Below are 12681 nucleotides of genomic sequence, written 5' to 3'. Positions count from 1 at the left end.
CTTTAGTTTTAGTTGTAACCATTGCATCTCCTTGATGCCTTTCTAATACAATTTAATTACTTCACCAAAAAAATAACTTGTAAACACTACCAATGAGACTAATAAGTCTAAGTCTTTGAGTTCAATTGCACCTTCTCTTTTGGGAATAAGTGCAATACAATAAGTATTGAAAGACTTTACCATGTGACAATTTCTGTGAAAGTGACTGAGGCTTCCCATAACATCCCTTTTGGTAATGCCCCAACATCTTTGATAAGAAGTCTTTGAGAATCCATTAGGACTGGGGTTTTTATCAGGGGCACAAGAATTAATAGCATTCAAGACTTCCTCCTCATTAAAAGCATCTTCAAGGCTAAGTTGCATGGACTCTTCATTTTTGCTGCCGCACCCGTGTCGACAAGAGACGGGTGCGGAATACGTGTGGGATTCTGTCAACCCACTTTCGATACTTTGACTAGAGTACATGGACAAATTTTGGGGAAAATTGAGATTTTGATAAAAGATAATATAGATTTAAGACATGAGAAAAGGCATACCTTAAATATTATAGTCCCTTCGTCTCTTTTTTTTTTTAGCTTTTCCTTTTGGTCAATATTCATTGTTTCATGTTTCAAGCTAAACGAAGAGAAACTAAGAATTCAAGCGGTTGTGTTCTGACTTTTGGTAGACAGTAGGAACGATCTGTAAGGAGAGTTGGTGGAAAGCCTTGAATGACTTTCTTTTTGTTTTTTGAGGGGAACAACCAGAGAGCGTGAAAGAAAAAGTTGAGGGCCTTGGGAATGACGACCTAGAAGATCTTTCAAAATTTAGAATAACGTTATAGCTCTATTTTATAATTTTGGAATTTTTTAGCCGAATTCCAACACCCGTATCCATACTTGGAATCGTAGCCCCAAATCTAAAAATTTAGATTTTGCCAGATTCACCCCTTGGATTCACATCTGCGTCGGTTACCTGCACCCGAGTCCAATATTAGGTTCAAAGGTCTCGTTCTCTTTAGCATTCAAGCTTCCCAAACCATCAAAAGTTGCAGAAGGCCTCCAGTTCTCATTTCAGTGTACAAATCTTGATAGAAATCAAAAACCACCTCTTTCACCTATTCTTTGTCTTCAATGATTACATTCCCCACTTGCAACTTAATAATGTAATTGTACCCTCTGTGAGAATTGACCATTTTTTTGAAATATTTAGTGCTTCTATCCCATTCTTTCAGCCACAAGCACCTTGATTTTTGTCACCAAGAAGTTTCTTCATCCTTAGCTAACTTCTGGATCCCTAGTTCCAGCTGCATTAAATTATTCTTATCCTCTTGAGTGTTCACCTTGTTTGAGATTGTTCTATTGACTATTTATCTTTGTTCAAGTTGGTAAATAGTAGTTTCTGATTTCACAAATTCTTTTGAGTAGCAGCCATAGTATAATCCTGGAAATTCCTGCACAAGTTTTTCCATAGTTTCCATTCTTGACTCAAAAAACTAGACCAGATAATTCCAGAAATATATAAGCTGACTGTAATTTGAACCTAACCAGAGAAACAACGTTTTTTTTTTATTGGACTTGTTTTTGTTTTGTTTCGCACTTTGTATTTTCTGGGTTGCTCAAGTATGTCACCTCTCTTCCTTCTCATCCTATCAATACCTGGCACCATCCATTTTACCTTCTCATCTTTAACTTCAACAGAAATATTTAAGAATTATCCATATCTAGTTTTCTACCCAGTATCTCCTTGTCATATTTGCATTTACTGCTAAATAATGATCTTATTTGGTTGTTTCCCTTTACAATTATTTTTCTTTTCACCTTTTGACAGGCTTTCAAATACCTCTGGAACTTATTTTCAAGTTAGCAACTTTATTATCTTTCTTCTATTAGTGAAATGACTTTTGCTTTTTTATTTTTATACCAGATCTTCCTTGGAGGTTGGACCAGTAACAATGTACATATTCCTTGGAAGGAGGTGGAAGCTAAAATGTTTGCACTTAATGCGGTTAGTACTGTGAACCAAAACCTTGGCAGTAACATATGCATTGTTTTGCTCTCATCTCCTACTTAATGTTTTTATTATACTCAATTCTTTGTGGGTTTTGCTAATTAGCGTTGGGACAAGGTCAGAATCTGAAGCAGAAAATGAGAAGAAAAAGCATAAAGGACAAATAGAAGAGAAAATAAACCATGAATTCTTCTGGAAATCGCAGGAACAACAGTATATTTTACATTTGTAACTGTCACTGCAGCAATCAACCTTGGATAGTTTAAGCCATCAATTGCTTGGTAGAGTTGGAAGCATGATTCTAATAACACAATACCCGCTGGATGATTGTCTATATTCCTGTTATTGGTATGTGTAGCATTGTAAGGTAGAAGTGTATCAGAACAGTGAGAACGTTAGTACTTAAAAGCATAGAGCATTGACACTATTTTAGCTGCTGTATGAACTCATGCAGCTTTGTGAGAAGCAAAGTCTCAATCGTTGTAGTTAACACCTACTTTTAACTGCATCTATGCCATAGGTGAAAGCAGATCCCACTTATGTCTGGTTATAAAGCTCGTATACTCAAAACTGTCGTTAATTGAAATTATGAATCGCTTATTTTATGTGTTTGGAAATGCTAAAATCACGTTCTTAGAATCCAAGTTCTTATAGTCCAAAGCTGAACTACGTGATAATTAGAAGTTGAATTATACCTGGTGACATTTTTATTTAGTTATCCTCAAATTGTTTGACAGATTAAAGGTCATGATCTTTGCTATGACATTTTTGACAATAAATCCCACTCACTGAAATCTCTGTCAAAACATTAACTTCATCTTAGGTTAGGTGTTTGCCTTTTTCCCTTAATAAACCCCCAAGTAAATGTGCCCCCAAGGCCTAGCTCGAGTGGCAAAAGGTGGAGGATTTGTGGATTAGGTCGTAGGTTCAAGTCCCACACCATGCAAAGCGATGCCCGGTATTTAAGTGGAGAAGGGTAGAGGGGCGGGCCCATTATCCACCGAGTTTAGAAGGCTGTGATTGGTCCAAAGGGCGGGTCGCAAATGGATTTCTCGGTTATCAAAAAAAATAAACCCCCAAGTAAATGTCCAAATGTATTTTTTTTATAAATTCGAAATTGTTTTACTAAATCACCAAATGGTGCCAAAACATTTATATAATCATTTATCATTTATCATTTATCATTTATGTAAGCTACCTATCTATCTATACAATAAACGATCACAAAATAAAAACTTCTTTTTATGTTGAATTGTATGACCATCTCATCTAAAAGCTCAAGTTTTTAGAGAGAGGATTATTTACTTAGAGCTCATTTGATTTAGCTTAATTTAAGTAGTTTTTGAGCATCAAGTGTTGAAAAACACTTCTAAGTGTTTCGGCTGAATCTATGAATAAGCAATTACGTGTTTGAATAGAAGTGCTAAAACTGAAAAATAAGTTGTTGATATGTTTGGTAAAAGGTGTTGATAAGCACTTTTCTGTTAAAATGATGGAAATGTCCTTAAAGCTGTTAACAGTAAAATTGAGCTTCAAACTTCCATATTGTCTTTCACCTGACATTTTGTTTCCTCCTGCTAGACCTACATAATACATCTGTACAGAAAATGTGATATCCCTTAGTACCTCCATGTCATTCTATCTGTCATCTCCAATTGTGCTATACCTATGTATCTTCTGTACATGCACTAGTTGTCATGATCATGTCAGTTTGTGTAAACACATTGACATCTCGTTTATAGAATGTGCCATTAATGGTGATTATATTTCACACATTTGGTAGAATGGAAGATTATGTGTAAGCCTCTTCCTAATATCTCTCTTAACTAATAAGAGACAAGTCCCTGGAATCTCTCCAGCAATACAAGTACCTACAATTATGCTAACTATATCAGCACTACAAAATACATATTGATTGACTTTTCACTACAGTGTTAGGTTGGATCTTAGATGTTAATCATGTCCAACTTGTTATACACATAGTTAACTAGAACTCCATGCAGGACTTTTGTGAAGACATCACCTAACTGTTCTCCTGTCATGATATGTCTCATCAAGATAATCTTCTGTTATATCTTTTCATAAACACCAACAACGTACCTAGTGAAATCCCACAAGTGGGGTCTGGGGAGGGTGGTGTGTATGCAGCCTTACTCCTACCTTGCGAAGGGCCAAATTAGAAGCAATATAGAGAGCATCACGATTATCAGACTACAACTTAGCAGGTTGAGTTGTCTTAAGACTAACCTCATCTGTCAACTGCATAGCTACATTACCTTGCAAATGGATTATGACATAGCTCATTACTTTGATTCAACACTAGATCAGGGGACTACCACTAATTCTTACTTTCTATACTACACCGAATTATCTCCAACAAGATCTGTATCCTCTTGTTCCCCAGAAAACTTTAGATCCCCTCCGATTTGCATCTAGAACAACACCCAAGTGGTTTCTATACAACAGACTGCGGCAGGTGTTCCTTCGAAGTGACACACGATTTGGCCCAAAGTCTCCTAGTGATTACTAGTTGGAGTAGACATGAATATTCAGATCACACTGCCCTAGTAAGCAGTGTCAAGTCACATTCTGTAAGATGGTTTTAACTTCCCAGCTAATCATCTGTGCATCTCAAGATCTTTAAACAATGAACTCCCTCTGCCATAAGTTGTAAGTTGGTTGTCACAAGTGCACTGCAAGGCTTTCCCCTGATTTTTCTATTTCAACCAATAAATTCGGGTCATTATTCCTCTTAAATGAGAAGGTAAATTTCTTGAGCCTTGTGACTTCAATTCCCAAAGATACTTAACAAACCTTTTTTCTTATTTTTGAAACTAATTTTGTGTTCAGTACTTTGCCATAGTAGGAATCACTTCAAAATGTTATTTATACTTTCTTTCATTTTGTGAAACTAATACAAAGCACACCAGGTGTGCGCAAGCTGGCTAGGACACCACCATCATGAAAATAAATTAAATATATATTTATAATTTTTTTCGCAAAATGTTTCTAACTAATTAGAGATACAAATCCATACAATCAGTATTTTCTTGAGATACTACTGCCCAACTCTCTTCTCTCCTGCCCCGCATCAGATCTTTTTCTGCGCCAGGCTGCCAGCCATTAAATTCCCTGGCATCAACAATCTTATGATGTAATAATAAGTGATTGAAGTCACTCCTTCCTTCGTACGCTCTTGTGATCACAATGCTTCCTTGAGATATCTCTAAGCAAATTCTTCTTTACATTCTTTTATTCTGTTGGAGTACATGCATGATTTTCAGCTGTAGTTTGTGATCATGTACTTGTATTTTCTGTAGAGATCTTTTTCTTTTTTCGAGGTCTAGCTGTTTTCAGCAATCCTTTGTGTGCTGCATGATTTGATTATAAAAGAACAGGTAATTTGACATTAGTGTGTCATGCTTTCTGCGCTCTTCATTGGCTTCACTTGTGATTTGCATGCTCAAATCATGTTGTTTCTCTTTTAATGATCACTTTTCAGTTTTCATTTATGAAAAGGACACGAACTTGATCATGCTAGGAAGTTCACTGTGTGATTTCTTTTCTTTTTCAGATAGCTGAAGTTATTATCACGGAGACCCATGACATTGATTTCTCATTTGTTATTCAGTTGGTCACAATTTTATCTAGTACGCCACAGGATGATGCTAAGGGCTTCATGAAACTTGTATGTGTTATCTTACTCGATTTTTCTTGTTTCTCTTATCCTCGTTGCCAAAGGGGGATGCTAGAATAGATGAAGTTGTTTGGAAGAAAGAGAAACATACTGAAAATTTTGTAGACAGTGATTCTGAACTAACTATTTGCTTCATTAGGTTTGAGTTATGACAATGTGTAGTACTTTTTGATTGACCTCCTCCTCTCTTTAATTATGTTCCGTTTCTTTTGTTGATGTTCCAGGTATATAAATCAGCTGCAGAGGTTGTTGCTTCCTATTCGAAGTGGATATCGTCTTGTCAAACTAATGCCAGATCTTTGCTGTAAGAATTCTCTTTCCATATTCTGTCAAATAAAATAGAAACCGAAAATACAGTGCTGAAGCAGGTCATGTCTTATCAGTTTAGGCTTTGTTTTAGTTTCTGATGTATTTTTTAAGCTGTAGGCGTTGGTTTCAAACCTTTTTGTATTGCTCTACTGCATAGATAGACACCTTAACTTGGTCTCAATTTGGCCTCAACTGTCAAGTAAACACCCCAACTTTGAGAATGCACATCTAGACACCTCAACTTGGTTTAAGTTGGCCCCCATAAACACGCGTGCAATGCCTTGTTATGGAGCCAACTTAAACCAAGTTGAGTTATGTAGATGTACATTCTCAAAGGTAGGGTGTTTACTTGCCAGTTAAGGCCAAGTTAAGGTGCCTATCTATGTGTTATGCCTTAAAATTAATAGTCAGGGTAACTTAAAAACTTCAGCTATAGTTTTTGGTAGGGTTCTATAATGAGTTAAGGTGTCTATCTATGTGTTATGCCTTAATGGTCAAGGTAATTTCAAAGCTTCAGCTATAGTTTTTGGTAGGGTTCTATAACGAGATCTTGTGGGTTTTAATTAGCTTTTTGGAGATTGCACTTTTCTCTCTCGAAAAAATTGCTGGTGGCTGTTCTTTCTGGAGTTTTGTTTTATTTAAACCAACTTGATTCTGCATTGCTTTTTTTTTAAAACCTCTTCGGGATTGTTTCACACAAATCTCTGCAAAATGCACCAAGTCATTTGTACTAATTGGGATCTCTTAGGTGCTTAGCAAGTTTACAGCTTAAAAAGAAGAGCAAGATTTTGTGTAATACGTACAAAGGTTTTCAACCCCTTGAAAAGCTACTCAATTCCGTTCTTTCCTGGTAGTCACATCAACGTGCCACTCCCTACACTTCTCTTTTTTCTCCTAAATTTCCAGCTTAATAGTTGTCCAATGATTCTAAGAAGGTTCAACCAATGTCGGGGCTGAGTGCAATAATGGATGGTCCACATCCTCCCTCGAATTTTCACACATTTATTCTTACTAGTTTCTCGATACATGTGTTGCACGTGCATATCAAATTATGTATATGTGATATATCTAAGACAAATCAACAGTCACGTGACGTCAAATGTTCCTTCACAATACAAAGAAAGAATAATTGAAAAATAATTTGTGAAAGTTCCTCACAAAGGTCCCCTGCAAAAAAAATTTGATACACATTCAAATTTATCATGAACAAACACAAGCTTTCAAAATCATGTATCATTCGGTTCTTTTATTTTTAAGGGGGTAGCAATGTGTATCCGTATCAATTTACAATTACAAAATACATTATTACTTAAGCAAATAACAAGATTGTTTTCATGGAGCAATTAAACTATCAAGGAGCCATTATAAAATGTACATTAACTTTGAATTTGGAAGCAACAAATTTTAAAGTGTTATAAATTTTGTGGATCATGACTTCTAATGCAATAATATTATCATAAGTAAACTTTTACTATATGTGAAAAAATATACATTGTTTTGGTAGTTCTACTTTGATACTCATTTTGATTAAACTTGAGATGGTTAAGTAGAAAAATAAAAATATATCAAGCCATCTTAGCAATTTCAAAAAGAAAAATCAATGCTAAAAAAGTAGAAAAATAAAAATCTTGGAGGTTATTCTACCTTAAATCTTGCTCAAGCCTATAAAAAGGGACACCTATTCCCTTGAAGGTGACATCTCAAATATCCCATAAACTGATCCTTGGATATTCAGAAAGAGATCAAGACATCAAATACAACCTTTCTCAAAATTTACCCTGTGATCAAATATATCTTGTCCAAATCAACCTACATTTGAGAAATATGCTAATAATGGTCCTTAAATAACAGATAAAATTTACAGTGAATAATTAAGGAATGAACAGAGTTATACTCACAATATTGATGAATAAAATTACTTTTTATTATTTTGTGATTACATTTTATTTTGTTACTTGCTAAATATGTATTCAATAAAACATGAATAGTATTCAAAAGTAATAATAATAAACCAAGATGATAGAGTGAAAACTCAAGTCCACTGAATTCACGATGTGTCCTTAAAGAAAATTATTCTCCTCAAGAACCCGAGGTTATGGAATATGTCCTCCCAGGATGATAGAGTGATTTACTTCAGCGAAATAATGACACCTTTAATTCCACTGAGCTTTGAAATAACTCAGCAACTGCAAATCGCAATTGAGTTGTATAAGAAGAGTAGAAAACTTAGAAAATTGATTGTTTGAAAATGAAAGGAAACCTTTCTATTTAAAGCCAACAAATGGTAGTATGAATTAGTGTGTATGAGACCTTATTAGAAAAGTCACAACCCTTTAGAAGTGTAAAAAGGTCTCTGCTTTTAATGTAATATAAATAAATATAAATAAATATAAATATAAAATATCAAAGATATTCTAAATTGGGTGTTTTAATTGGGTATTATAATAATTTAACATTCAAGTTATGGGGTGTTTTTAGTTGGGATATTATAGTAATTTAACATTCAAGTTAGAAAGTTTTTGCTTTTAAGGTAGTATGTTTAGTAATTGTGAGAAATATATATGAAAAATATTATTGAATTGTGTATCTAAATAGTTACATTGAGACCCTATTTATAGACACTACATTGGAATCCTTTTCCAACTAGGATTCCTATTCCTATTCTAAGTAGGAAATACTTATTTCTATTCTAACACTCCCCCTCAAGCTGGTGCATACAAATCATATGTACCTAGCTTGTTACAGATGTAATTAATACGAGGACATGTGAGGGACTTGGTGAAGATATCTGCAAGCTGATCATTTGACTTCACAAATTTCGTAACAATATCTCCCGAGAGTATCTTTTCTCTGACAAAGTGACAGTCAATCTCAATGTGCTTAGTCCTTTCATGAAACACTGGATTTGATGCGATATGAAGAGCCGCTTGATTATCACACACAAGTTCCATCTGATCAACTTTGCCAAATTTTAGTTCTCCCAGCAACTGTTTGATCCAAACTAGCTCACAAGTTGTTGTCGCCATTGCTCGATATTCTGATTCTGCACTAGATCGAGCAACCACATTCTGTTTCTTACTCTTCCACGACACCAAATTACCTCCTACTAAAACACAATATCCGGATGTCGAACGTCTGTCAGAGGGTGATCCTGCCCAATCAGCGTCTGTATATCCAATGATATGCTCATGGCCTTGATCCTCAAAGAGTAGTCCTTTACCGGGAGCTGACTTTATATATCGCAGAATACGAACAACTGCTTCCCAATGACTATCACAAGGGGAAGTCATAAACTGACTTATAACACTCACAGGAAAAGAGATGTCAGGTCTAGTCATTGTGAGATAATTCAACTTTCCAACAAGCCGTCTATACCTTTCAGGATTACTAAGTGGCTCCCCCTGTCCTGGAAGGAGTTTAACATTCGGATCCATAGGAGTGTCAATAGGTCTACATCCCATCATTCCTGTCTCCTCAAGAATGTCTAAGGCATACTTGCGTTGAGAAATAACAATACCTGATCTAGACTGAGCAACCTCAATACGTAGAAAATACTTCAATCTGCCAAGGTCTTTAGTTTGGAAGTGCTTAAAGAGATGTTGCTTCAAATCAATGATACCATCTTGATCATTACCGGTGATAACAATATCATCAACGTAAACAACCAAATATATACATAGACTTGGTGCAGAATGCCGATAAAACACAGAGTGATCAGCTCCACTATGAGTCATGCCAAACTCCTGAATTACTGTGCTGAACTTCCCAAACCAAGCTCGAGGAGACTGTTTTAGACCATAGAGTGACCTGCGCAATCGACATACAAGGCTACTAGACTCCCCCTGAGCAACAAAACCAGGTGGTTGCTCCATATAGACTTCTTCCTCAAGATCACCATGCAAAAAAGCATTCTTAATGTCCAACTGATGAAGAGGCCAATGACGAACGACAACCATAGATAGAAAAAGACGAACAGATGCAATTTTAGCCACATGAGCGAAAGTGTCACTATAATTTAGCCCAAATATCTGAGTATACCCTTTGGCAACAAGGCGAGCCTTAAGTCGATCAACCTGACCGTCTGGACCAATTTTGACTGCATAAACCCAACGACAACCAACAGTAGATTTACCTGTAGGAAGGGAGACAAGCTCCCAAGTACCACTCTTATGTAAAGCAGACATCTCATCAACCATAGTCTGCCTCCATCCAGAATGAGAAAGTGCTTCACCTGTAGTCTTAGGAATGGAAATAGAGGACAAAGACGACACAAATGCATAATGGGGTGATGATAGACGATGATAACTTAAGAAGGTATAATGTGGGTTAGTATTTCGAGTGGATCGTATACCTTTTTGAAGTGCAAGCGGTTGGCTAGGAGGAGGCAAGTCCGCAGTGGGAGCAGGGTCCGGCTCATGACATGAATCATCTGGGACTAGGGTTGGACGTGGACGGCGATGATAAGTTAGTAGTGGTGGCACTACAACTGGAGATGTAGAAGTAACCGTAGATTCCTCCGATCGGCGCGTGAGAGCGTGTGGGGTGATGTTTTTCGGTAGTTTTGGCTGGGGTTTGGTCGCGGGGGCTTTCCGAGCCTCATGGTGGTGTTGGTTTTCGCACAACACCCACAGAAAAAAAAAGAATAACAAAATCAGACCTAACAGTCACCGGAAATTGACATAGACATACGGTGACTTGTTTGTTCTCACCAATGCTTTGATACCATGTGAGAAATATATATGAAAAATATTATTGAATTGTGTATCTAAATAGTTACATTGAGACCCTATTTATAGACACTACATTGGAATCCTTTTCCAACTAGGATTCCTATTCTTATTCCTATTCCTATTCCTATTCATATTTCTATTCTAAGTAGGAAATACTTATTTCTATTATAACAGTAATGAGAGGAAACCCTTTTATTTATAGCTAGCAAAGGATAGTATGAACATGTGCTTATTGTATTTTCTTAGAGAAGTAGCAATGCTTTGCAAGAGTCACAACTCATCAAAAAAGTCACAACCCTTCAATGTGGAAAGTTGTTTTCTTTGAATATAATATAAATAAATATAAACATAAAGTATAGAAGATATACTAAATTGGATGCTTTTAGTTGGGGTATGGGAGTTCATGTTTTAAGGTAGTATAGATAGATAGATAGATAGATAGTAGCTTGCTATGACTCTTCCCACGTGTTTAGTTCTCCAAATGCACTTTGTAGTACTACCTCATTAGAAACTCATAATGCTTTAAACCTTAAGCATCCCATATTCATACATGTGAGAGATATTGGAGAAGAATATTATCAAATTGTGTATAGTCCTCTCATGAAATACTGATTTGATGCAGAATGCCGATAAAACAAAGAATGATTAGTTCCTACACGAGTCATGCCAAACTTCTGAATTACTGTGTTGAACCTCTCAAATCAAGCTCGAGAAGTTTGTTTCAGACCACAAAGTGACCTACACAATTGGCATACAAGGCTACTAAACTTCCCCTGAGCAACAAAACTAGGTGATTGTTCAGATGGTCCTTATGTCTTCATAGTGCATGGTCGCCAGAAAGTGCTCAAAATTTGGTATAAAATATATGGATCATGTTAGAATCAAGAGACAAGTCGAATTGGAACAACAAAGTTGCCAAAATACTGTTCGGACATGTTCACTCATCCGTGTGTGGTACTGACATTGTCACTAGAACCCTAGATCTAGTCGCGCATAAGGGATCTGCGAGGGAGGTTGATTCAAAACGACATTGCTTGCGGTTTGGTTGCATAGAGACAGTGTACCTTTTGGCTGTGTTGGTTTTCGCACTACTAACAAAAAGTGAAACTATGTAAGTCAGATATGAGGAGTCATCCAAATGACGTATGGAACAACGTAAATCAGATCTCAGGAGTCACTAAAATGTCACGACCCAGGGGTACCCCTAGATGTAACATGGTGTACAAGACCCCGAGAGGCCTCATACAAGCTGCTTAGCTTTCATAGTCAAGATAATAGAAATGGATGGGATTTTTAAAACATTTCAACACAATCAAAGTTCGCATTTCAAAAGCGGAAGTCTAATACACTTGTCTTAAAAACCATCTAATGCAATCGATTCTTGGGACACATCCCATACAACAATGTTCACAAACTAAAATAAAAGAACATAAGAGAAATAGTAGCCAAATCCTCGAATGCTATGAGGACTCACCAATCTTCAACCTTGCCTCTACTATAGATCCTAGCCACGGGGATGAGAGTCGAGATCGTCAGACCCTACATTTGGATAAGAAATGTACGCAAGAGTATGTGTTAGTACAAACATGTACTAAATATGATAGCTTGCATAAACAACATAAACATAAGCATTAGACAACATAAATCATAAAACATAATCAATGCACATAATAGATCATCATAACATAGGAGGAGTACTTCTTGAAGTAACCCCAACTTATCCTTCATCAAGTCTTGGGTAATCCGCCTCTAGTCTTATATATCATGGAAGACAACTCAAGCATCAATCCAAGCTAATTATTCATCTTAGCATTTCACATATTATTCTTGCTTACTTTTAAAGACATGGGGATTCGCCTCTTTGCCTAACTATAAAGGCTCATGGGTACTCGCCTCTTGCCTTGCTACAAAGGATCATGGGTAGTCGCCTCTTATCCTTCTTACTTTGGGATCATG

General features: G+C 36.3%; 1 protein-coding gene across 3 annotated transcripts in view; it reads left to right on the top strand.

Moving 5' to 3' along the window:
* Positions 1 to 12681, top strand: part of LOC125810643 (transportin MOS14) — a 75564-nt gene that overhangs the window by 37587 nt on the left and 25296 nt on the right. For all 3 annotated transcript variants that reach the window (XR_007441881.1, XM_049490110.1, XM_049490111.1), the window contains 3 exons: positions 1906 to 1986; positions 5564 to 5677; positions 5911 to 5990. Coding sequence is in view for 2 of the 3 variants with exons in the window: in XM_049490110.1 (XP_049346067.1) it covers positions 1906 to 1986; positions 5564 to 5677; positions 5911 to 5990 (275 nt within the window). In the remaining variant the exon portion in view is untranslated. The remainder of the gene's footprint in view (positions 1 to 1905; positions 1987 to 5563; positions 5678 to 5910; positions 5991 to 12681) is intronic.

This window comes from Solanum verrucosum, unplaced genomic scaffold (genome assembly GCF_900185275.1).
Source record: "Solanum verrucosum unplaced genomic scaffold, falcon-dt-bn FXZP01000032.1, whole genome shotgun sequence".
NCBI lineage: Eukaryota > Viridiplantae > Streptophyta > Magnoliopsida > Solanales > Solanaceae > Solanum > Solanum verrucosum.
The sequence above is the reverse complement of the archived record's forward strand: the minus strand, read 5'-3'. Positions and strand labels throughout refer to the sequence as shown.